We start from the raw sequence: 24576 nt of genomic DNA, 5'->3' as shown, positions 1-24576 counted from the left end.
TGCCCGGCGAGCAGTAGCCGCACTGGGTGCCGTTCATCTTGGCCAGCCGCTCCTGGATGGCATGGTAGCCCACCCGCTTGTTGCCCAGACCCTCTGCGGTGGTCACCTCCAGTCCCAGGCAGGTGTTCAGCAGCGTGAGGCACGAGTTCACGGCCCAGGTGCGCACCTCACCCGCCTCCGGATGGATGCCGGTCAGAGTGCACACGCAGACGCCGCATCCGCCCTCCTGGCACATGAACTTCGTGGCCGTCAGACCGGCATGCTCTCGGATGAAGGTGTTCAGCGAGATGTCCGCAGGCAGGGCAGCCAGATTAACTGTTGGCAGAGAAAATATTGCATCAGTTTTGGTTTATCTAATCAACATTTATAGGCCACTTCAAGAAGCCAAAAATGTTTAAAATGATGGTTAATTTTATAGGAGTATCGGTTATGGGAATAATAAATGTTTTATAAATAACTTAAGGGCAAAAATTGAATTTAAGATGGAAAGGGTTGGTAAGCCAATTTTCCCTGGAACTCCAAGTGCCAAACGTTGGGCTCACGTTTTGAATGCACAAACAATGTAAATATTTTAAAGATTTGTAATTAAAATGTATAGATGTAATTGTTTTGTAAATATGTTGAAGATTATTCAGAATCTCGTGCACTTGTTTTACTATATTTATTATTAGTCGAATAATTATATTCTAATTCATTCTGTATCAGATAGACACGTCAGTGTTCGCACTGTCAAAGCTCTTTGCGCAGTGTAAACAATTAATCAATTAACTGGACACATACTCACCCTCATATCTGTCGCCGTTGATTGTAATGCTGTTACCAGCCATTATCTGTGTGTTTGTATAATCACTTGCAAGGTGCGCCAATTGTTTTACTTAAAAGCTGATTGAGGTCTTTCTCGAATTTAAATGTCGTTCAATGTTTTTCTTGGAGAAAGTTCGAACCTTGTGGTGCTCAAGCTAATCTCCGATCAACTGTAGGTTAGGTCCCGTACGCATCAAGCTTTTAATGTCTAGCCCAAAAAGTTCTCACGCGCTCAAGTTCTCCGCTCTCGCGCCGGCTCTGGGCTTTTAACTGCTGTTCGATTGAGAGCACACTCCTCTCGCGTGGGTCGCGTCTCTCTAAATGTTACATATGCGTATGTGTGTGTGTACATGTGTATGCATGTGCTGAATGGTTATCGCGCGATCTCTTTACCATTCTTCCTCATTCTCTGGCTATACTTATATATACTGATGCCCACTCACGGGGCATGCTTATCTACTGTTTGTTTACCACTTTCTGTTTTGCTCGAGTTTCTAAACAAAATGGGAAATGCGCAGTTCTTCTCTTTGCTAGAGAACCGCAAAGAGACGAAGTTCTTCTCTTTGCTAGAGAACCGCAAAGAGACGAAAGCTTTACAGTTGCAAGATAATTCGCAGAGCAAGGAATTGTGCTAGCTGCAGGCATGTGTTGATGTACATATGTGTGTTACCCTTGGCTGCAGAGAAGGGCACAACCACGCCGTACAATTATATATTCACTGGATTATGGCGCTATTAATTCCACTCACCTTGCAGCTGCTGCATTATAGAATTTATTTGAGTTAAAAATTAGAATTAATAGGCGCTGATATTGTTCATTTTCGCTTAGTCTCACATCAGAAATCTCTTCCATCATAAGATAACCAACTGAGAGACTGTGCTCCTTGAGCGTGGTGTGTTTCCGGCCGAAGCTGTTGCTAGTGATAAGTGTTCAAAAAAAGAATGTTAGCCACCACTCCACTTGTATTAAGAGTTGGATAAGTTTTTAATGTATTGTGCATATAATAGAAAGCATTCTGCTCTAGCTTAGCTTAAACTGACTGGTCTCGGTGCCGGCATGCAAAACCAGCAACTCAGGCGTCATCGGAGCAGTAAGGGTGACCCATGCCTTGGGCACACCGGCATCATCGCGGGCAGATTGCAGCGCCTGCTGCAGGGCAAAGGCCACCGCGATGGACAAACAGATCGCAGGTTCACCAGTAGCTGAAAAACGTGAAAATTTAGTTACTACAACTCGAGCAGGAACATGTGATGTTCAACTCACCCTTGGACCTCATAAAGCCCGCCTTGTTGGGGCTCTTGGGCAGCAGCTCAATGCGCAGATCCACGGGAATGTCCTTGGCGCCTGGGGGCTTGTAGGTCCAGGTGCGGTTGGTGAGGCATTCGCCGCTCTGCTTGTCCACCACAATCTGTTCGCTGGTCCAGTAGCCCAGACCCATCATGAAGGCGCCTTCGATCTGTCCGATATCCACATTGGGATTCAGACTCTCACCAGTGTCCTCGATTAGATCCACGCGATTCACCAGATAGTTGCCAGTGAGCACATCAAACTCCACCTCCGTGAGGCAAAGGCCGCACACCGAGTACGGCTCCATGTCGCCCTGTTTGCACTGATCGCTGGCAATGAGGTTGATCTTGCGATTGTAAGCCTCATTGATGAGTTGCTGCCAGTTGGAGGGTTTCACCTCCTCCCTGATCGGCGCCAGGCGAGAGTTCAGCGTCTCGCAGGCCTTTCGCACGGCAAAGCAGAGAGATTCACTGCCCACAGCGCCTCCAGTGACCATTGAGTTGGCTCCATTGATGGTATCGCTGGCCTCAATGCGCACCTGTTGCATGGGAATGCCCAGAGTGTGGGCCACGACCTGCGATATCTTTGTGTTCATGCCTTGACCCATTTCAATGCCTCCGTGGGAGACCACCACAGTGCCATCGCTGTGGTAAATAGCCACCGTTGCGGGGAACTGTCCAAAGTAGCCGATTTGGTACTCCATAACGCATAGACCCAATCCGCGCTTGCGCCAGCGATTCTCCTTGTTGTAGGCAATAATATCCGCTCGACGTTCCTTATAGAGCGTTTTCTTCAGGAATCCTGGCATCATTTCACTTATTTTGTGAGCGGGCAGCATATTGGCATAGCGCACATCCACGGGATCCTGCCCCGTCTCGAAGGCAATGTGCTCGATGATGTTCTCAATCAAGGCGATGCCCTCCACAGACCCAGGAGCACGACAGGGAGTGTTACTGGGGGAGTCCGTGTAGACCAGGAAGCCATCCAGTTTGTAGTTATCGCTGAACTCGTAGCAGTTCTTGGACAGTATCACCACGTGTCCCATGGGAGACTCGTTGGACAAGTAGCCGGCATCCTCGAAGAAGCGACTGACAATTCCCACAATCTTGCCCGATTTCTGCACAAAGAAATCGTAGTCACAGTGGAAGGCCCAACGTTTGCCAATGGTAGTCATAATGGACTCCAGCGACTGCACAAAGCGCACAGGACGATTCAGTTTGTTGGCAGCGACAGCAGCGGCCGCAGCGGCGAGGTTGCAGCGTGTGGCCTTGCCTCCGTATCCGCCTCCAATGCGGCGGGTTTTCACCTGCACCTCGTTCACCTTTAGGTTGAGAATGTTGGCAATGATTTCCTGCGACAGATCCATCCACTGCGTGGCTACATATACTTGCATCCCTCCCTCGAAGGGCAGAGCCACTGTAGTCTGTGGCTCCATATAGTAGTGATACTGCAGGCCCATGTCCAGCTGTCCGGAGGAACTCACATCGAAGTGTTCCCCCCCCAGGTCGAGGTTTTCCAGCGTGGATTTTACCTTATGCTCGAGACGATCGCTTGATGAGGCGCCCACCTTATCCAGTACATCCTTCAGAGTGGCTAGCACCTCCTTGGAGCCTCCGTCGTAGCTCACTTTCACCAATTCTGCGGCACGATGGGCCAATAAGTTGGAGCTGGCGACAATCATACCGATTGGTTGATTGTGGTACTTTATCTCGCCAGTGGCAAAGAGTTCCTCGTCTTGGGCAAAGAAGAACGCGTCACGGGTCTTGGGGCCAATGTAGTTGGGTCCCGGAATGTCCTTGGCATCCAGATAGGCCACAACTCCGGGCAGAGCCAGTGCCGGCTGGGGATCAACCTTCGTGACCTTCGCACCAATCTTCTTGCCTGTGACAAAGGCTGCCCACACTTGATTGTGCTGACTGGGCAGATCGTTGGCGTAGGTTGCCTCCCCTGAGCACTGAATAAGTCCCTCGTGCTTCTCCGTAGGCTTGGTCACTGGATAATGCTCCTCGAAGGTCTCAAAGTTTTGCTTTCCACTCGACACGGGCCGTTGCAGCAGAGATCCACCCAAAGCGAAGCGACTGCCCACTCCCTGTTTCCTCTGTGCTGCCGTCTTCAGCAGAAACTTGTAGAAGAGTCCGCAGGCGAGTTTGCGTCGGTACACAGGCGAGGCATCGGGCAGCACCTCATCGGGTTTCAGAATAGTCGACAGTTGGCCAAAGGCTTGCTCCACCAGTCCATTCTCATAGGGATTGCGTCCCAGCAGCAGCTTCTCAATGGCCGTGGCATGGACAAACTCCGGATTGATGCCACCAAAGCAAATCCTCGCAGTCTTCACCTTTGAAGCGTTGTCCAACTCGAGCAGGAAAGCGGCATTGACATAGGCATGAGCATTCTGTGCACGTGGCATGATCTAAGGATAGGGAAACAAGTGAGTTACATAACTATAAGGTTATCTATCCTCTGATAGATCTCACCTTGTAGGAGTCGAACAGAAAACGATCCTTGGGGTACGCAGGGAGAACTATTCCCCTTATGATCTTTCCCTCCATCGGTGTCTTCAGATAGCTGGCGAGGCTGACAGTCGCCTGCTTGACCAACGATTCCTGGACAATCACCTGTGCGTCCAGGGCCTCGAGGACAATGAACACGTCCGAGGGGAACTCCGGGTGGGCATGCTTGATGGCCAGATTGCCCGCCAAGGTGCCGGCCTGGGTTAATGAAAAACAAATTGATAAGCGACAAGCGATAATTCGAGTAGCTGGAGAAGAGCTTACAGCTTATCAGGCAGATAACTAGACACTTGTCCATCGACTTACATTGCGAACGGGAACGTTGGCGATCCAATCGAGGTGCTGCCACACCTGGGCCAGGTACTCGAAGTCTTTGGTCTGCTCCAGCTGTCGGCAAATGTCCATCGTTTCAGTGAGGCTCAAGTTACCCCCGAGGGTGAGGGAGCCAGCATCCAGCTTGTGTCCCTTGAGCTCTGCCAAACCTCCCACATCGATGAATGCCTTGATGTCCGCACTGCGGCGGTACACCCCGTGGGCCGTGTTGCCGGCCACCAGCATGATGGGCAGCTTCTCTTTGACGGCGCTCTGCAGGGCTTCAAAGAGCTGGCTGAGGCTCTCGGGCCAGCTCCAGCGGCTGCCATCGAGGTAGATCTGACTCCCCTTGGGCGACTGCTTCTTGCAGGTGCCGGCGCACTGCTTGCCCGTCTTGGGGCACTGCTTTGTGCTCAGATCCTCAATGTCCGCACACTCCGTGGGAATCTGAATGTTGCTGTCCACCGCAAAGGACTTCATGGCATCCAGAATGGGGCGGTAGCCGGTGCAGCGGCAGATGTTGCCTCCGAAGGAGTTCTCCACCTCCTCCATGGTCACGCGACCCCCCTTCGACTTGAGCAGCCCGTACATGTTCATGACGATGCCCGGCGAGCAGTAGCCGCACTGGGTGCCGTTCATCTTGGCCAGCCGCTCCTGGATGGCATGGTAGCCCACCCGCTTGTTGCCCAGACCCTCTGCGGTGGTCACCTCCAGTCCCAGGCAGGTGTTCAGCAGCGTGAGGCACGAGTTCACGGCCNAATCGAGGTGCTGCCACACCTGGGCCAGGTACTCGAAGTCTTTGGTCTGCTCCAGCTGTCGGCAAATGTCCATCGTTTCAGTGAGGCTCAAGTTACCCCCGAGGGTGAGGGAGCCAGCATCCAGCTTGTGTCCCTTGAGCTCTGCCAAACCTCCCACATCGATGAATGCCTTGATGTCCGCACTGCGGCGGTACACCCCGTGGGCCGTGTTGCCGGCCACCAGCATGATGGGCAGCTTCTCTTTGACGGCGCTCTGCAGGGCTTCAAAGAGCTGGCTGAGGCTCTCGGGCCAGCTCCAGCGGCTGCCATCGAGGTAGATCTGACTCCCCTTGGGCGACTGCTTCTTGCAGGTGCCGGCGCACTGCTTGCCCGTCTTGGGGCACTGCTTTGTGCTCAGATCCTCAATGTCCGCACACTCCGTGGGAATCTGAATGTTGCTGTCCACCGCAAAGGACTTCATGGCATCCAGAATGGGGCGGTAGCCGGTGCAGCGGCAGATGTTGCCTCCGAAGGAGTTCTCCACCTCCTCCATGGTCACGCGACCCCCCTTCGACTTGAGCAGCCCGTACATGTTCATGACGATGCCCGGCGAGCAGTAGCCGCACTGGGTGCCGTTCATCTTGGCCAGCCGCTCCTGGATGGCATGGTAGCCCACCCGCTTGTTGCCCAGACCCTCTGCGGTGGTCACCTCCAGTCCCAGGCAGGTGTTCAGCAGCGTGAGGCACGAGTTCACGGCCCAGGTGCGCACCTCACCCGCCTCCGGATGGATGCCGGTCAGAGTGCACACGCAGACGCCGCATCCGCCCTCCTGGCACATGAACTTCGTGGCCGTCAGACCGGCATGCTCTCGGATGAAGGTGTTCAGCGAGATGTCCGCAGGCAGGGCAGCCAGATTAACTGTTGGGAGAGAAAATATTTTATTAGATTAGTGGGCCAGTCGGTCCGTCTGTATTTAATCTAATCTAATGTATCTACAACTAAAACACTTGAACTTTTTTTAAACTGCTAAATGTAGAGTCACTCTTTTAGCATTAATACCAAATATAATTTCATACTATTTATAAGACACAAATTTCATGTTTTCTGGAGTCTTTTCGACACTTTAATAGCATTTTAATGAGTGTTCAGATGTCGAAAAGTAATTTGGACATAGATATACATACATATATACATATATATACATAGAAATGTCATGATTATCTACAAGCATATTACCATCTAATATTGACAGAATTTTGTGCATGTCATTATCTGATAATAACTAACTTAACGACCTGATAAATACAACCTTCCCAAATAGGTCAAATTAGCTCTTCCATACAAAATATTCCACTTTTAAGTGTATTGTAATACAAAAATAACACCAAAAATATGAGTAACGTGTTTGTAGTTTGTTTTATCTTTTCGATGGCACTTCAATCAAGAAATCAAAACCAACAACACACACTCACCGTCATAGCTGTTGCCGTTGATTGTAATACTGCCAGCCATTATCGGTGTCTTATATAATCCCACGGAATCAGCTGGAAGGGGTTGCCTTTATTTATTGTGAAATTAATTGCAGGCTTTCTCGAACACAACTGGTGTCTGGCGTTCTAGAAACTATGAATTTCACAACGTGGTTGAGGCAAGCGTTCTTTCTGTATGTTCCTTCGTGTACGTTTTTGACGACGATCCCGGAGCTAATGTACGTTACGGCTCTACCAGTCGCGTATTTATTGCGGAGCCAAAAATGTGTGCTCGCAATTTCAAGTTTAACGGCGCTTCCGCTCCGGCGCTCTGCCATTTCTAACTGCCATACGATCGAGAGGCGTGAACTCCCCCGCTCTCTCTCGCTCAGCAACTCTGACACTCTCTTAACAACTCTCACACTCACGCTCTCACTCTTGTTTGTAGGTACCTGCGTGTGTGAAGCTTTATCGGCTAATTGTTTTTGTTTACACTTCTCTGTCTTGCTTTGGTTTCTAAACAAACCGGTGAATCGCTTTGGTTTCGGCTACGGGCAGAGGGTGGGCGTCTGTTTGTCTCTCGCTCTCTATAAGGCACTGGAAACAGTTGAAAGCTTTATTTGCGCTTCCAATAACGCAGTTTCCTAGGAATTGTGAAGAGGCAAATGAAAGGTTTTTTGTTTCTTGAAAGAGATCGTTTGATCGCAATTAAATCATATAATCAATAAGCAAATATATTTCCCCAACCAACTAAATTCTAATAAAAATTTAATCCATGTAAGCACTCCAAATGGTATCCACTTCCCATCTCAATTCAGCGCAAAGTTCTGCACTTGGCTGCCTGCATTCAGCACCACCGTCTCCGGCGTGGTTGGTGCCCCCAGACGCACCCACTCTCGCGGCAAGCCTGCATCCTGTCTGGCCGATTGTATGGCATGCTGCATGGCAAAGAGCACGCCCACAGAGAGACAGAGTGCTGGCTCGCCCGTCGCCTTGGAGCGCATAAAACCCACCGGATTGGGATTCTTTTGCAGCAGCTCAATGCGAAAATCAATGGGAATATCCTTGGCCCCAGGCGGATGGTAGTTCCAGGTGCGATTGGTCAGAATGCGACCCGTCTGGCGATCGTAGAGCAGCAGCTCCGTTAGATAGTAGCCCAGGCCCATGACAAAGGCACCCTCCACCTGGCCCACATCGATATTGGGGCTGATACTCTCGCCAGCATCCTCGAGGATGTCCACGCGGCGTATCAGCTGGCTGCCCGTGAGTATGTCCAGCTCCAGTTCGCAGAGACTCAGCCCAAAGATGCCGTAGTTGGGTATGTCCCCCAGCTTATACGAATCGCTGGCTATGAGGATAACCGACTGCAAGTAGGCAGCCTGCAGGATCTGCAACCAGGTGGCTGCCGCACCCAGTCGCTTCTTCACGGGCTTCAGTCGTTTGTTCAGCGTATCGCAGGCCTTGCGCACCGCCAGTCCAATCATTTCGCTGCTCATGGAGTTGGCCGTGATCATGGAATTGGCTCCACTCACCGTATTGCTGCTCTCAACGCTCACACGCTCCAGGGGCACGCCCAGCACAAAGGCCGCCACCTGCGCCGCCTTAGTATTGATGCCCTGACCAATCTCTATGCCACCGTGTGTGATGACCACCGAACCATCCTCGTGGTAAATGGCCACCGTGGTGGGATACGTAAAGCCAACGCTTGTGTTCAGCGGAAACTCCATGAGCGTCAGTCCGAGGCCGCGCTTGCGCCAACGATGCTGAGCGTTGAACAAATTGATTTGTTCTCTCCGCTGACGGTACTCCGTGGTGGCCAAAAAACGAGGTAGCAGCTGCACCATCTTGCTGCCAGGTCGCAGATTGACCAAACGCACATCGGCGGGATCCAGCTGACAAGTGAAAGCAATGTGCTCGAGAGCGGTTTCCGTCATGGCAATGGCTGGAAAGGATTTAGAGTTAGTTAAAGAAAGGAAAGGTCCTATCCAAACTCACCCTCTGCCGTTCCTGGCGCACGACACCAAGTGGAACTCGCTGCATCTGTTCGTATAGCACTCCCCTTGGTCTTGTAGTTAGAATTCGTGAGATTGTAGACATTCCTCAGCGCTGGCAGTGTCAGAAAATCCACAACATTCTCATTGAGACTGCAGCCCGCATCCTCGTAGTAATTGTTGCTTAACATTGTGATCAAACCACTGGCCTTGGCCCTAAATTCATAATCCGAACGGCAAGCCCAACGCTTGCCATTGCACTCCATCATGGACTCAATGGTCTGCACAAATCTGGCGGGTTTGTTCAGCTTAAAGGCGACCAAAGCGGCGGCACAGGCGACGAGATTGCCGCGTGTCACCTTGGCGCCATACGCACCGCCCACGCGACGCACCTGCAGCTGCACTTTGTTCACATTCACCTTCAGCATTTGGGCAATGGCACCCTGAGTGCCATCCATCCACTGGGTGGAGCTCCACACCTGCAGCACACTGTCCATGGGCACCACAATCGTTGTCTGTGGCTCCATGGTGAAGTGATACTGCGACTCCAGTTCGAGAATGCCACGACCCAAGACATCCCCTGGGGCCAGAGGTGCTGCATTCAGAGTGCCACTCTCCTTTTTCAGACAAACAATTCGATCCTGCTGCTTGGCGGCCAGCACTTGATTGATGCTCGTGTAGATCTGCCGCTGATTATTGGCGTACGTCACCTCCACCAGGCTGGCCGCATAGACAGCCGTGTCCTGCGACAACGCTGCAATTACACCCAGTGGCTGATCGTAGTACTTGACAGGTCCAGCAGCAAAGATCTCCTCCGCCTCGGGTGTCAGCTGTGTAACCGTCACAAAGTTATTCACTCCTGGAATATCCTTGGCCGCATAGAAGGCCACAACGCCGGGATAGTGCAGCGCCGCTGTGGCATCAATCTGCTCGATTGTGGCACCCACACGCTTGGCCGTGACAAAGGCACAGTGCACGGCATTCGAAGTGGTCAGAAGATCGTTCATGTAAGTGGCCTCGCCGGAGCATTGAATGAGACCTGCAAGGCAGAACTTTTAAATGATATTCTCCGCATAGACTCTGGCACTCACCTTCCAGCTTCTGCACCGGCTCTGTCACTGGATAGTTCTTCTTGATCGTCTCGAATGTCTGACTGCCCGAGGACAGCGCGCGTTCCAGCAGCTGTCCGCCGCTGCGATAGCGTTCCCGCACGAACTCCTTGGGTGCGGAGCTGAGCAGAAATTTGTAGAGCAAGCCACAGGCCAACAATTCACGATACTCGGGCGAGGCCTCCGGCGGTCGCTCCTCCGCCTGCAGGCTGCCACGCAGCTGCTCAAACATCTGTTGGACTGTGGCTGCATCGTAGAGATCTCTGCCCGGGAGGAGCTGCTCCAGTGGCCGATCGTGCACGTAGTCGGCTCGAATATTGCCAAAGCAAATGCGTGCAGAGCGCACAATGTGCCGCTGCAAATCCTGCCATTCGATGAGGAAACCCGCATTGACATAGGCGTGCACATTCTGAGCTCTAGGAAGGATCTGTAGGAACATTTAAGCAACGATCTTTGAGGGAAGAACCAAACTTCTTACCTTATAGGAGCTAAAGAGATATCTTTCCTTGGCATACGATCTCAATATGAAGCCACCAATGAGCAGCTTGGGTGTGGCATCCGTCAGATAGGAGAGCAAACTCAGCACACGCTGACTGCTGGGATTGTCATAGACCAGCACATTGACATCCAAAGCCTCAAAGGTGATGAACACATCCGAGGGGAACTCTGGATGTTGCTTCTTAATGCTGATATTTCCAGCCAGTGTGCCATTCTGCAGGAACGAGTTTTTGGTACGATTAATAGTTGCTTTTTCGCTGCGCTGCTTGACTTGATTTAATGTCTATGCGACAGAAATTTGAGAAAGTTAAATAAAAGCCAAACTGATGCCCTAACAAAGCGACAGAGTCTGTGGCTAAAGTGCAGCAATTTGTGGGGCATCTAACAGTTTCTTAAGCAGTTAGAGTATCCCCTAGTTGTTGCTACTAATTAATTGATTTTATCCACCAAACTTGGTCAGCGGCGAAACGAGTTTTTTGTCTCTACTCACATTTCGCACTGGAACATTCGCAATCAGGTTAAAGTGCTGCCACAACTGCGCACAATACTCGAAGCCCGGCCGCTTGGCGGCTATCAAAAACTGTTCCATGGCATCCGTGAGTGTGAGATTGCCACCGAGCAGCAGATGATCCGCCTCCAGGCTGTGCTGCTTTAGCTCCGGCACTGCATGTACGTCGATGTAGTGGCGTATGTCTCTGGGTCGTCGGTAGACTCCATGCGCTGTGTTGCCCGCCACCAGGAAGAACGATTCTCCACTCGCCACCTGGCTGAGCGCGGAGAACAACTCCTGCAGCGTCTTGGGCCAGTACCAGTGTACGCTGGAGTCCTGTCTGCGCGCTGGTCGCGTGCAGCTGCCTTGACAGGATTGTCCCGTTCGTGGACACAGCAGCTCGAAGGAGTCCTCAATGTCCACACATTCGGCAGGCACCTGAATATCGCTGTCCACGGCAAACGATTTCATGGCATCCAAGATGGGACGATAGCCGGTGCAGCGGCAAATGTTGCCACCAAATGCATCCTCCACCTGGGCCATGCTCACCTGCCCGCGATGCTGCTCCAGCAGTCCGTACATGTTCATCACGAATCCCGGCGAGCAGTACCCACACTGGGTGCCATTCAGCTGCGCCAGACGCTTCTGAATGGGATGATAGCCGCTCAGTTGATTGCCCAAACCCTCGTCCGTTATGATATCCACATCATTGCAGGTGTTCAGCAGCGTCAGGCACTTGAAATAAAGTTTTATTAGCAACCAAGCGAGAGGGTAAGCCAATCCGTGTACTCACCGAATTGGCAGCTCTCGACTGCACCTCGTTGGTGGCCGGCTGGCGTCGTCGTATGACACACACACAGGAGCCACAGCCGCCCTCCAGGCACATGTACTTGGTGGCCGTCAGATGAAGATGCTGGCGCAGGAATGCGTTGAGTGTTAGGTCCGGGGCATAGTCTGCTGCCTGCACCTCGTAGGGGTAGCCATTCACATTGAACTTGATGCTCATCGTTGCAGCGTCGCTGGCCAAATGGTGTGAGCTCTTGGCCATTCGCTTCTATTTCAAAGCAGCGCAGCGGGAAACCTGATTACCCGTTAATTAGGCCAAACGAGTTCCCGGCAGAGCCACAGCCAGCACTGTGCGAAATCTTCAAGCTAATTGCAGACACAAACAGGTGGCAATTGTGTGGCAAAAAGTGCACCAAGCGCAGAGTAAATATATTTGGAATAATTATGTAAAGAAAACAAAAGAAAAACCCAACCAAAATGATCATTTACTTAAGCCTAAAGCTCGTCGCCTCATGTCCCGCATTCAGCACCAAAGTCTCGGGTGTGGTGGGCGCACCCAGACGCACCCACTCCCGCGGCAGACCCGCATCCTGTCGTGCCGATTGCAGAGCCTGCTGCAGCGCAAAAACCACGCTGACAGCCAGACAGCAAGGCGGCTCTCCGGTGGCCTTGGAACGCATAAAGCCCGGTCCATTGGGATTGGGTTTCTGCGCCAATTCAACGCGAAAATCAATAGGTATATCCTTGGCCCCCGGCGGCTTGTAGTTCCACGAGCGGTTGGTGAGCAGTCGACCCGTTTCGCGATCGTAGACCAACTGTTCGCTCAGCCAGTAGCCCAGACACATGACAAAGGCGCCCTCCACCTGCCCAATGTCAATTAACGGACTGAGACTCTCGCCAGCATCCTCCAGGATGTCCACGCGTTTGATTTGATTGTTGCCCGTGAGCACATCCAACTCGATTTCGGTCAGGGCCATGCCATACACATGATAGTTCTCCATGTCACCCTCCTTGTAGTGATCGGAGGCAATCAGATTGATGGACTTGCCATAGGCAGCGCCCACAGTCTGCAGCCAGCTGTCGCCGTTCTTCTTCACCGGCTGCAGGCGTGCGTTGAGGATCTCACAGGTTTTGCGCACCGCAAAACAGAGACTCTCGCTGCCCAAAGCACCGCCAGTGACCATGGAGTTTGCGCCATTGATGGTGTCCGATGACTCCACTTTGATGAAGCTCAAATCGATGCCCAAAGTGTAGGCAGCTACCTGAGCCACCTTCGTGTTCATGCCTGTTGGAATAGGAGCAAATATTAATAGAGAAAATGAAAGCAAAGTGTATAATCCCCACCTTGCCCCATTTCGATGCCTCCATGGCTGACCACAACAGTTCCATCCATATGGTAGATGGCCACAGTGGCGGGATATTGTCCAAAGTAGAATATGGGATAGTCCATAACGGCCAGACCCAGGCCGCGCTTTAGCCAGCGATTCTTGGCATTGTGCTCCTCGATCTCCTTCTTCCGCGTGTCGTACTCCCGCGAGGCCAGGAACTGCGGCAACAGCTCCGACATTTTGTTCGTTGCGGCAATGTTGAGGAGTCGCACAGCTGCCGGATCCGCCTGCACCTCAAAGGCCACATGCTCGATGATGTTCTCCATCATGGCAATGCCCTCCACAGACCCAGGGGCACGACACCACGTGGAGCTGGGTGCATCAGTGATCACCGCATTGCCATTGTTCTTGAAGTTGACGCCCGTAAAGTCGTAGCAATTGGTGGCTGTCAGCGTGGAGTGTCCCTCGATGGGACTCTCGTTGTTCACCCAGCCAGCATCCTCGTAGAAATCGTTGGACAGGCCAACAATCTTGCCGTTGGCCTTGACGTGACACTGATAGTCGGAGCGACAGGCCCAGCGTTTGCCGTTGCAGTCCATCATGGACTCGAGAGACTGCACGAAGCGCACCGGACGATTCAGCTTGAAGGCAGCCAAGGCAGCGGCACAGGCGACCTGATTGCCGCGGGAGATCTTGGCGCCATAGGCACCGCCCAAGCGACGAACCTGTAGGGGGATTGATGAGCGAAACACTTGCAGATAGAGAGAAAACTCACCTGCAGCTGCACATCCTTGGCCTTCATCTGCAGCATGTGTGCAATGACTGCCTGCGTGTGGTCCATCCATTGGGTAGCCGAAAAGACCTTCAAACCATCCTCAAAGGGAATCACGACCGTCGTTTGTGGCTCCATTGTGAAGTGATACTGCAGACCCATCTGGAAAACGCCTCGAACTTCCTTATCGGGTGTGTCGGAGAATGTCACTTCCTTTAGCTTCGATTTGGCCACTGCAATGATGCGTGAAGGGTCCGGAATTTCCTCAGTAAAGACATCCCCAATGCTGGGCATCAGCTGGAAGTCCGCGCTCGCCTTGCTGTACGAGATCTTCACCAGTTTTGCTGCACGCTGAGCCTGATCGGCAGTCAAGGCTACAATCACACCCGCAGGTTGCTCCGAATGACGCACGATTCCAGCGCAGAAGATCTCCTCCGCCTCGTAGCCAAAACTTGGCTCACAGAAAGTGTTTGTGCCAGGCAAATCCTTGGCACTGTAGAAGGCCAGGACACCCGGATGCTTGCAGGCCTCCTTGGCATCAATTGCATCGATTGTGGCTCCCACTTTGGTGGCTCCCACGAAGGCGCAGTACACCGTATTGGATGGAGTCAGCACATCGTTCATGTAAGTCGCTTCTCCCGAGCACTGGATCATGCCTTCGACCTTCTGCACGGCCTGGGTTACGGGATAGTTCTGCTTCTGGGTCTGGTACACCTGCAGACCCGACGATAATGGACGCTGCAGAATCTGACCGCCACTCTTGAAGTTCTCCGCGACCTCCGAGCTCGGGGCATGCTTCAGCAGAAACTTGTAGAGCAAACCGCAAGCCAATTTCGACCGATACGCCGGACTGGCATCGGGCAGCACCTCATCTGGATTGAACTGACTTGGGAGTGTGTCGAAAGTCTGTTCTATGAGGCCACTCTCGTAGGGACTGTGTCCCACCATCAACTGCTCAATGGCTGTGGCGTGGACAAAGTCAGGGCGAATGCCACCAAAGCAGATCCTGGCACTCTTCACCTTGGAACCGCTGTCCAGCTCGAGCAGAAATGCAGCATTGACATAGGCATGGGCATTCTGGGCACGTGGCATGATCTACAAATGGAAGAGAGACCTTTAAGAGTAAGCAATTGATTGATATTTCCCTCACGTTTACCTTGTAGGACTCGTAGATAAACTTATCCTTGGGATAGGCAGACAGCAGGAACTCCTTGATGACCAATTTCCTATTGGAATCAGTCAAGTAATCCGCCAGAGCCATTTGCTGCTCTTCCGTGGCGCTCTTCATGGCCACAACTTTGACATCCAAAGCCTCAAAGGAGAGAAACACATCCGATGGGAACTCGGGATGTTGTTTCTTGATCGAAATATTTCCAGCCAAAGTGCCCGACTGCAAAGGAAGATAATATTCAATCAGATGATCTTCCCTTAGGACGGATTCCACACTCACATTTCGCACGGGAACATTCGCAATGAGATCCAAGTGGTTCCACAGAACCTCGAGATACTCAAAGCCAGGCTGCTTGGATGTCTTGCGCAGGATGTCCATGGTCTGCGTCAGACTGAGGTTCGCTCCCAGCTTCAGCTGCTGCCCCTCAGTGCTGTGTCCATGCAGCTCCTCCACTCCACTCACATCGATGAAGTGCTTAATGTCCGTCGATCGCCTGTAGACACCATGCGCCGTGTTGCCAGCCACCAGCATGAACTCATCCGCCTCTCCGATCTTGTCCAGTGCCTCAAACAGCTCCTTCAATGTCTTGGGCCAATGCCACTGGCTGCCATCCTCGTAGATCAAAGTGGAACGATGACAACTGCCGCTGCAGGGCTCTCCCGTCTTGGGACAGTTGCGGGCCTCCAGGCTAAGATCCTCAATGTCCGCACATTCCGCGGGCACCTGAATGTCACTATCCACCGCAAAGGACTTCATGGCATCCAGTATGGGACGGTAGCCGGTGCAGCGGCAGATGTTGCCTCCGAATGAGTTCTCCACCTCCGCCATGCTCACCTGTCCCTGGTGCTGCTCCAGCAGCCCGTACATGTTCATCACGAATCCCGGGGAGCAATACCCACACTGGGTGCCATTCATCTTGGCCAGACGCTTCTGTATCGGGTGATAGCCGCTGCGTTGGCTGCCCAAACCCTCGCACGTAACGATCTCCAGCTGGGCGCAGGTATTCAGTAGTTTGAGGCACTGCAAAGCGATGGGAGCTCATTGTTAGAGTTTGGAATGATTCAGTTGATCTTTGAACCCAACCGAATTGATGGCTCTGGGTCCATTGGCATCGCGCACAACGCACACACAGGCACCACATCCTCCCTCCAGGCACATGAACTTCGTGGCCGTCAGTTGGGCATGTTCCCTGATGAAGGTGTTTAGGGTGATGTCTGGTGGGAGATCAGCGAGGTTCACTGTGGGCAGAGGGAGAGGAATTTATGGGGTAGAAATAATTGCCAGGATATTCTTATATCTATCCTTTTACCCNCCTCTCCGATCTTGTCCAGTGCCTCAAACAGCTCCTTCAATGTCTTGGGCCAATGCCACTGGCTGCCATCCTCGTAGATCAAAGTGGAACGATGACAACTGCCGCTGCAGGGCTCTCCCGTCTTGGGACAGTTGCGGGCCTCCAGGCTAAGATCCTCAATGTCCGCACATTCCGCGGGCACCTGAATGTCACTATCCACCGCAAAGGACTTCATGGCATCCAGTATGGGACGGTAGCCGGTGCAGCGGCAGATGTTGCCTCCGAATGAGTTCTCCACCTCCGCCATGCTCACCTGTCCCTGGTGCTGCTCCAGCAGCCCGTACATGTTCATCACGAATCCCGGGGAGCAATACCCACACTGGGTGCCATTCATCTTGGCCAGACGCTTCTGTATTGGATTATAGCCGGTGCGCTGATTGCCCAACCCCTCGGCAGTGACGATCTCCAGCTGGGCGCAGGTATTCAGCAGCGTCAAGCACTGCAAAGGAGAGAAGATAAAAGATTTGTGGTTAGAGGTTAAATAAGCGACTCAAAAGGATCGGAATACGAACCGAATTAACAGCCCAGCTGCGGGTTCCATTGCGGAGTACGCAAACGCAGGCTCCGCATCCTCCCTCCTGGCACATGAACTTCGTGGCCGTCAGTTGGGCATGCTCTCGGATGAAGGTATTCAGAGTGATGTCGGGTGGCAGATTGGTGAGATTCACTGTGGAAAACAGACAGGGAAAATGTGTGCTAAATGAAGGGGCTTACAGTTGGTCAACGATTGCGTGCAGTGTCAAGTGCATTTGTATCATACTTGACTGGTATTATTACTAGCCTTATCATATCATAATAAATGATATATGATCAAGTTTGTAAACACTACAATTTGTTTACAACAGAATTGTTTAGTCATTGTTACGGAGTCATTGGAGACTGCAGGCAGACAATACATAAATATGGGAATACAATGGGCATAGAATCTTTTTTCACTTTTTGGTACAAAAAAAAGACAGTAAAGAGAGCTTTCAGAAGCTCTCATAGAAGCTAAAGCTTTCATCTTGATGAATTATGATGAAATTGAATTTAGTTTTTGTAGATTATTATTATTATTATTATTGTTATTATTATTATTACTGTTTTTATTATTATTATTGTTATTATTTTTATTGTTATTATTATTTAGGTATTTTAAGATAATTTCATAATGATTCCAACCATCCAGAAGAAACTCCGAAACATACAAGTTTAACTAACTAAAGGATGATCTTTATATTATTAAATATGTACATACATATTTATATGTCTGTTTATATGTAGATATGTAAATTGTAATGTCTTTGCACCATCAGTTACTTGCTGTAAAAACTCACCCGTATACGGCTGCCCATTGATTGTAAATTTCGTCGTCATTTTGCTAGTTAACACAACAACAAAATATCACTCAAATGTCAGCTGCTAATGTTTTCTTCTAAAAATAATTCAGTTAGTTGCCACTTTTCAAATATTTTCCGTCTGGCGTTCGTTCCACTGCGAAATGCTGCCTGCCTCAAGCACTGTCGTTGCTTAACTGAACGATCGCTCCAATCACCATCGCCTCCTCTTGATGATCTGTTCAACGGAGTTTGATTGCCGTTTTTGTGTATGGCAGCCGTAAATAAATGTCAGTTGGACGGGAACTCTGTATAAATTAACAATAATTTTGTTAAATTTTCATGCCTTGCAATCGCCGATCGGAAATAATTGCAGTCTATTCGCGCCTCCACAGCTCCGTTGCGTTCCGTTTCGTTTAGTTTCGTTTTCGTTTCAGCTGCTGCTCCGTGAAAACTGTTTGGCGATTCTGCCGTGCCGCGCTTTGGCTTCTGATTGTTTCTTTGCCTTCTTTTTTTGTTCGCCATTCGTCAGCTGTTTTTTGTTGCTGTGTTTTGGCAGCTGTGCCGCCTGGTCACGATACTTGCGAGAATAGCAAAAAAAAAATTAAAAGAAAAAGCGGTCAAGCTTTGGTTGCAACGAAGCAGGGAATACACTTTGTGCTGAAATTATGAGCGAATGGATAAACCAATGACGTTTTGCAGCTTGGTAAATTTATTTAAAAAACTATTCTAGGTGTACATTTCTAACAAATATATTCAGAGAGTTGTTAATGGACATTTTTTAATGAATAGAAATTGGTTCTACCAACGTACAAATGTACCCTTGAGATACCCTACCCTAAAAAACGTTTGGCGCTTCGTTGAGTCAACAAATTACTATATACAAATACAAGTAAGATAGGCTTTGTTGGAGTTGCAAATGCACATACAAACTTGTATTTATTTTTGATTGCACACTGTGGATTAAAGTCGTTATATCTGCCTTTTCAACGTCTAACCATTTATATATATTTGCTTTGTGTTTATTTAATGAGTTTTCAAACCGAACAGACTAATCTGCATTTGATTTGAATTAAACGCAATAACGAGTCACGTGTACACCCAAAACAGAAGTGTACTCATAGAAGATGTGCTCTTTGTAATTACAGTAAAGTTTCTCAAGAGTTTAAAAGAGAGAGAGAGAGAGAGCGCGTGAGAGAATGTGTGTGAGAGAGTGGGCAAGCATTTGCCGGCCGGCATAATAGCAAATTTTGTTGCGCTCTCCTTCCTCTACCATTCTCACTCTCAGCAATGTTTTGCAGCCACAACAAAAATTGTTTTCGAAAAGCTTCAACATTCGAAAAACTAGAAAAACAAGCTTTAAAGTGATATTAATTAAAACACTCAAGTCAAGCGTTCGAACAGAGTCAAAAGTTAAACAGCAATTGAAAAAGTGTTGCGCTGCCGAATAATTAGTGTTAGTCGTGAGAGAGCGGAACGGAACACACACAAAACAAAACGGGACGACACGTGAAGCTTTCATGGCATGCATGTATGTATGCAGGTATGTGGGAAGAGAGAAAATGTACAAATCACTGAAGCTTTTGCGTTGAAGCAGATCTGGCAATGCTGTTGTTTATTTTGAGAGCGGCGATCCACAACCAAAGATAATTTAAAGAGCTATTCATTTGGGTGCTGCAAAACAACTTAAATAGGAAAAGGTGAGCGAAACGTGGCTACATACAACACTCAGAAGAGTTCATAATTTATATTCATACCATACCTATTTCAGCTTAAAATCCGTCACCTCATGGCCCGCGCTGAGCAGCAGCGTCTCGGGCGTTGTTGGCGCTCCTAGCCGCAGCCACTCCCGTGGCAGTCCTGCATCCTGGCGAGCGGATTGCAGTGCCTGTTGTAGGGCAAAAATCACACTCACAGCCAGGCAACAGGGCGGCTCTCCAGTGGTCTTGGAACGCATAAAACCCGCGCCATTGGGCTTGGGATTGTGCACCAGCTCAATGCGGAAATCGATGGGAATGTCCTTGGCGCCCAGTGGATGGTAATTCCAGGTGCGATTGGTCAGCAGGCGGCCATTGTCGCCCTCGTAGATGAGCAGTTCGCTGAGCCAGTAGCCCAGGCCCATGACAAAGGCGCCCTCGATCTGCCCGACATCAATATACGGACTGAGACTCTCGCCAGCATCCTCGAGGATGTCGACGCGGCGTATCACAATGTTGCCGGTGAGCACATCCATTTCGATTTCAGAGAGGGCCAGTCCTAGCACATGATAATTCTGCATGTCACCCGTTTTGTAGTGATCCGAGGCAATCAGATTGATCAACGCCGCATTGGCGGCTTCAACGGTCTCCACCCAGCTGGCCTTGCTCTTCCGCACGGGCTTCAGACGTGTGTTGAGTGTGTCGCAGATCTTGCGCACCGCATAACAGACACTCTCACTGCCAATGGCATAGCCCGTCACCATGGAATTGGCGCCATTGATGGTGTCCGAGGACTCAACTTTGATGTAACTCAAATCGATGCCCAAAGTATAGGCAGCCACTTGGGCGATCTTTGTGTTCATGCCTGGAAGGAGTGATCGAGAAGGATTCAAGGAGCATTTAAACACAGATGGAAGTTCCGCCCTACCTTGTCCCATTTCAATGCCTCCGTGTGTAACCACAACAGTGCCATCCACATGGTAAATGGCCACCGTAGCCGGAAACTGTCCTATGTAAATGACGGGAAAATTCATGACGGCAAGGCCGAGACCTCGCTTCGTCCAGCGATTGTTCGCGTTGTGCGCATCGATCTCCTTTTTCCTGGCATAGTACTCCCGCGACTGCAGGAACTCTGGCAGCAGCGTGGCCATCTTTGTCTTCTTGTTGATGTTTGCCAGACGCACATCTGCCGGATCACGCTGCACCTCAAAGGCCACATGCTCGATGATGTTCTCCATCATGGCCAGACCCTCCACAGAGCCTGGGGCACGACACCACGTGGAGCTGGGTGCATCTGTGAGCACCTCATGGCCACTGAGCTTGAAGTTTCTGTCCGTGAACTCGTAGCAATTGCCAGCCGTGTAGGTGGAGTGACCCTCCACCGGACTCTCGTTGGTGTTCCAGCCAGCATCCTCATAGAAATCATTGGACAGGCCCACCATCTTGCCACTGGCCTTCACGTGGCACTCGTATTCAGAGCGACAGGCCCAACGTTTGCCATTGCAGTCCATCATGGACTCGAGAGACTGCACAAAGCGCACAGGACGATTCAGCTTAAAGGCAGCCAAGGCAGCGGCACAGGCGACCTGATTGCCGCGGGATATCTTGGAGCCATAGCCACCGCCCAGACGACGAACCTGCATGGGGGATTTGTTAGCGAAAATCTTCGAAATTCAAAGCTAAAACTCACCTGCAGCTGCACATCTTTGGCCTTCATCTGCAGCATGTGTGCAATCACAGCCTGCGTGTGGTCCATCCATTGGGTAGCGGAGTAAACCTTTAAACCATCTTCAAAGGGAATCACGACCGTCGTTTGTGGCTCCATCGTAAAGTGATACTGTAAACCCATGTCGAAGATGCCCCTGACCTCCATGTCAGGCTTGTCGGAGAATGTCACTTCCTCTAGCTTCGATTTGGCCACTGCAATGATGCGTGAAGGGTCCGGTGTGCCAGAGGCAAAGACATGCTTCAGGCTGGGCAACAGTTTGAAGTCAGAGTTCGTCTGACTGTAGCTAATCTTGACCAGCGCTGCTGCCCGCTGAGCCTGATCTGCAGTGAGTGCCACGACCACTCCCGCTGGTTGTTCGGAGTGGCGCACCAGTCCGGAGCAAAAGATCTCCTCGGGCTGATAGCCAAAGCTGGGATCAGAAAAGGTGTTTGCACCGGGTATATCCTTCGCACAGTAGAATGCTATCACACCAGGCTGCAGCAGCGCCTCTCTGGCATCAATGTCATCGATGGTGGCTCCCACTTTAGTGGCCCCTACAAAGGCACAGTGAACGGTGTTGGAGGTGGTCGGCACATCGTTCATGTAGGTCGCCTCGCCAGAACACTGGATCATTCCCTCCAACTTCTGCACTGCCTGAGTGACTGGATAGTTCTGCTTTTGTGTCTGGAATAGCTGCAGACCGGAGGAGAGTTGTCGCTGCAGAAGCTGGCCGCCGCTCTTGAACTTCTCTCCGACGTCTGCATCTGGGGCATGCTTCAGCAGAAACTTGTAGAGCAAACCGCAAGCCAATTTCGACCGATACGCCGGACTGGCATCGGGCAGCACCTCATCTGGATTGAACTGACTTGGGAGTGTGTCGAAAGTCTGTTCTATGAGGCCACTCTCGTAGGGACTGTGTCCCACCATCAACTGCTCAATGGCTGTGGCGTGGACAAAGTCAGGGCGAATGCCACCAAAGCAGATCCTGGCACTCTTCACCTTGGAACCGCTGTCCAGCTCGAGCAGAAATGCAGCATTGACATAGGCATGGGCATTCTGGGCACGTGGCATGATCTACAAAGGGAAGAGAGACCTTTAAGAGTAAGCAATTGATTGACATTTCCCTCATGTTCACCTTGTAGGACTCGTAGATAAACTTATCCTTGGGATATGCAGACAGCAGGAACTCCTTGATGACCAATTTCCTATTGGAATCACTCAAGTAATCCGCCAGAGCCATTTGCTGCTCTTCCGTGGCGCTCTTCATGGCCACAACTTTGACATCCAAAGCCTCAAAGGAGAGAAACACATCCGATGGGAACTCGGGATGTTGTTTCTTGATCGAAATATTTCCAGCCAAAGTGCCCGACTGCAAAGGAAGAGAATGTTAAATCAGATGATCTTCCTTAGGACGGATTCCACACTCACATTTCGCACGGGAACATTCGCAATGAGATCCAAGTGGTTCCACAGAACCTCGAGATACTCAAAGCCAGGCTGCTTGGATGTCTTGCGCAGGATGTCCATGGTCTGCGTCAGACTGAGGTTCGCTCCCAGCTTCAGCTGCTGCCCCTCAGTGCTGTGTCCATGCAGCTCCTCCACTCCACTCACATCGATGAAGTGCTTAATGTCCGTCGATCGCCTGTAGACACCATGCGCCGTGTTGCCAGCCACCAGCATGAACTCATCCGCCTCTCCGATCTTGTCCAGTGCCTCAAACAGCTCCTTCAATGTCTTGGGCCAATGCCACTGGCTGCCATCCTCGTAGATCAAAGTGGAACGATGACAACTGCCGCTGCAGGGCTCTCCCGTCTTGGGACAGTTGCGGGCCTCCAGGCTAAGATCCTCAATGTCCGCACATTCCGCGGGCACCTGAATGTCACTATCCACCGCAAAGGACTTCATGGCATCCAGTATGGGACGGTAGCCGGTGCAGCGGCAGATGTTGCCTCCGAATGAGTTCTCCACCTCCGCCATGCTCACCTGTCCCTGGTGCTGCTCCAGCAGCCCGTACATGTTCATCACGAATCCCGGGGAGCAATACCCACACTGGGTGCCATTCATCTTGGCCAGACGCTTCTGTATCGGGTGANCAGATGATCTTCCCTTAGGACGGATTCCACACTCACATTTCGCACGGGAACATTCGCAATGAGATCCAAGTGGTTCCACAGAACCTCGAGATACTCAAAGCCAGGCTGCTTGGATGTCTTGCGCAGGATGTCCATGGTCTGCGTCAGACTGAGGTTCGCTCCCAGCTTCAGCTGCTGCCCCTCAGTGCTGTGTCCATGCAGCTCCTCCACTCCACTCACATCGATGAAGTGCTTAATGTCCGTCGATCGCCTGTAGACACCATGCGCCGTGTTGCCAGCCACCAGCATGAACTCATCCGCCTCTCCGATCTTGTCCAGTGCCTCAAACAGCTCCTTCAATGTCTTGGGCCAATGCCACTGGCTGCCATCCTCGTAGATCAAAGTGGAACGATGACAACTGCCGCTGCAGGGCTCTCCCGTCTTGGGACAGTTGCGGGCCTCCAGGCTAAGATCCTCAATGTCCGCACATTCCGCGGGCACCTGAATGTCACTATCCACCGCAAAGGACTTCATGGCATCCAGTATGGGACGGTAGCCGGTGCAGCGGCAGATGTTGCCTCCGAATGAGTTCTCCACCTCCGCCATGCTCACCTGTCCCTGGTGCTGCTCCAGCAGCCCGTACATGTTCATCACGAATCCCGGGGAGCAATACCCACACTGGGTGCCATTCATCTTGGCCAGACGCTTCTGTATCGGGTGATAGCCGCTGCGTTGGCTGCCCAAACCCTCGCACGTAACGATCTCCAGCTGGGCGCAGGTATTCAGTAGTTTGAGGCACTGCAAAGCGATGGGAGCTCATTGTTAGAGTTTGGAATGATTCAGTTGATCTTTGAACCCAACCGAATTGATGGCTCTGGGTCCATTGGCATCGCGCACAACGCACACACAGGCACCACATCCTCCCTCCAGGCACATGAACTTCGTGGCCGTCAGTTGGGCATGTTCCCTGATGAAGGTGTTTAGGGTGATGTCTGGTGGGAGATCAGCGAGGTTCACTGTGGGCAGAGGGAGAGGAATTTATGGGGTAGAAATAATTGCCAGGATATTCTTATATCTATCCTTTTACCCACCTGTATAGGACTCTCCATTAATGTTAAATGTTGTCGACATTTTACTTTGTTTGCTGCTTAATTTATTTGTTGCTGTT

At 51.1% G+C, this 24576-nt stretch overlaps 4 protein-coding genes across 8 annotated transcripts in view; all 4 read right to left on the bottom strand.

Annotated features, from left to right (window-relative positions):
• The window catches only part of LOC117585423 (indole-3-acetaldehyde oxidase-like), a 5529-nt gene extending 4584 nt beyond the window's left edge, over window positions 1-945 (bottom strand). Inside the window, exons 1-2 of the mRNA XM_034274897.1 lie at window positions 785-945; window positions 1-315 (exon numbers count right to left, since the gene is read on the bottom strand). Coding sequence (XP_034130788.1) covers window positions 1-315; window positions 785-827 — 358 coding nt within the window. The 5' untranslated portion in view covers window positions 828-945. The remainder of the gene's footprint in view (window positions 316-784) is intronic.
• Window positions 946-1748: 803 nt separating this feature from the next.
• Window positions 1749-7350, bottom strand: LOC117585614 (xanthine dehydrogenase). Of its 3 annotated transcripts, none has more exons than XM_034275174.1 (6): window positions 7123-7350; window positions 5790-6568; window positions 4908-5057; window positions 4566-4799; window positions 2068-4501; window positions 1749-2006 (listed from the first exon to the last, which is right to left on the bottom strand). In XM_034275174.1, the coding sequence occupies exons 1-6, from the start codon at window positions 7160-7162 to the stop codon at window positions 1825-1827; spliced, it is 3819 nt and encodes a 1272-aa protein (XP_034131065.1). In that variant the 5' UTR covers window positions 7163-7350; the 3' UTR covers window positions 1749-1824. The 3 variants fall into 3 exon arrangements, with proteins under 3 accessions (XP_034131065.1, XP_034131066.1, XP_034131064.1); XM_034275175.1 differs by having other exon boundaries at window positions 4908-5256; window positions 6007-6568; XM_034275173.1 differs by having other exon boundaries at window positions 4908-5670; window positions 6409-6568.
• Window positions 7351-7848: 498 nt separating this feature from the next.
• Window positions 7849-18355, bottom strand: LOC117585613 (indole-3-acetaldehyde oxidase-like). 3 transcript variants are annotated; one of them, XM_034275171.1, is made up of 8 exons: window positions 17932-18353; window positions 17128-17282; window positions 16869-17054; window positions 15544-16098; window positions 15250-15483; window positions 14097-15188; window positions 13338-14046; window positions 12387-13278 (listed from the first exon to the last, which is right to left on the bottom strand). In XM_034275171.1, exons 1-8 carry the CDS (start codon window positions 17969-17971, stop codon window positions 12479-12481), a joined length of 3771 nt encoding a protein of 1256 aa, XP_034131062.1. In that variant the 5' UTR covers window positions 17972-18353; the 3' UTR covers window positions 12387-12478. The 3 variants fall into 3 exon arrangements, with proteins under 3 accessions (XP_034131060.1, XP_034131062.1, XP_034131063.1); XM_034275172.1 differs by lacking the exon at window positions 16869-17054 and having other exon boundaries at window positions 15544-16284; window positions 17932-18355; XM_034275169.1 differs by lacking the exons at window positions 12387-13278; window positions 13338-14046; window positions 14097-15188; ... (3 more) ...; window positions 17128-17282; window positions 17932-18353 and adding exons at window positions 7849-9061; window positions 9115-10149; window positions 10202-10646; ... (1 more) ...; window positions 11208-11942; window positions 12001-12314.
• Window positions 18028-23442, bottom strand: LOC117585615 (xanthine dehydrogenase). Its single transcript, XM_034275176.1, has 6 exons — window positions 22765-23442; window positions 22472-22705; window positions 21319-22410; window positions 20557-21265; window positions 19694-20493; window positions 18028-19616 (listed from the first exon to the last, which is right to left on the bottom strand). Exons 1-5 carry the CDS (start codon window positions 23398-23400, stop codon window positions 19694-19696), a joined length of 3471 nt encoding a protein of 1156 aa, XP_034131067.1. The 5' UTR covers window positions 23401-23442; the 3' UTR covers window positions 18028-19616.
• Between the last annotated feature and the right edge of the window lie 1134 nt (window positions 23443-24576).

Source organism: Drosophila guanche, unplaced genomic scaffold, assembly GCF_900245975.1.
Source record: "Drosophila guanche unplaced genomic scaffold, DGUA_6, whole genome shotgun sequence".
NCBI classification, from domain to species: domain Eukaryota; kingdom Metazoa; phylum Arthropoda; class Insecta; order Diptera; family Drosophilidae; genus Drosophila; species Drosophila guanche.
The sequence above is the reverse complement of the archived record's forward strand: the minus strand, read 5'-3'. Positions and strand labels throughout refer to the sequence as shown.

Coding starts and splice junctions, on each gene's coding strand:
- LOC117585615 (XM_034275176.1), bottom strand. CDS start 23,400: ATGAATGGCACCCAGTGTGGGTATTGCTCCCCGGGATTCGTGATGAAC. Junction 22,706..22,764: donor CGAATGTTCCCGTGCGAAAT/GTGAGTGTGGAA, acceptor CTTCCTTTGCAG/TCGGGCACTTTGGCTGGAAA. Junction 20,494..20,556: donor AGGCATTGAAATGGGACAAG/GTAGGGCGGAAC, acceptor CACTCCTTCCAG/GCATGAACACAAAGATCGCC.
- LOC117585613 (XM_034275169.1), bottom strand. CDS start 12,255: ATGGCCAAGAGCTCACACCATTTGGCCAGCGACGCTGCAACGATGAGC. Junction 10,932..11,207: donor CGAATGTTCCAGTGCGAAAT/GTGAGTAGAGAC, acceptor TCGTTCCTGCAG/AATGGCACACTGGCTGGAAA. Junction 10,647..10,697: donor ATCTCTTTAGCTCCTATAAG/GTAAGAAGTTTG, acceptor ATGTTCCTACAG/ATCCTTCCTAGAGCTCAGAA.
- LOC117585614 (XM_034275174.1), bottom strand. CDS start 7,162: ATGGCTGGCAGTATTACAATCAACGGCAACAGCTATGACG. Junction 6,569..7,122: donor CAACGGCAACAGCTATGACG/GTGAGTGTGTGT, acceptor CTCTCCCAACAG/TTAATCTGGCTGCCCTGCCT. Junction 4,502..4,565: donor TTCTGTTCGACTCCTACAAG/GTGAGATCTATC, acceptor CCCTATCCTTAG/ATCATGCCACGTGCACAGAA.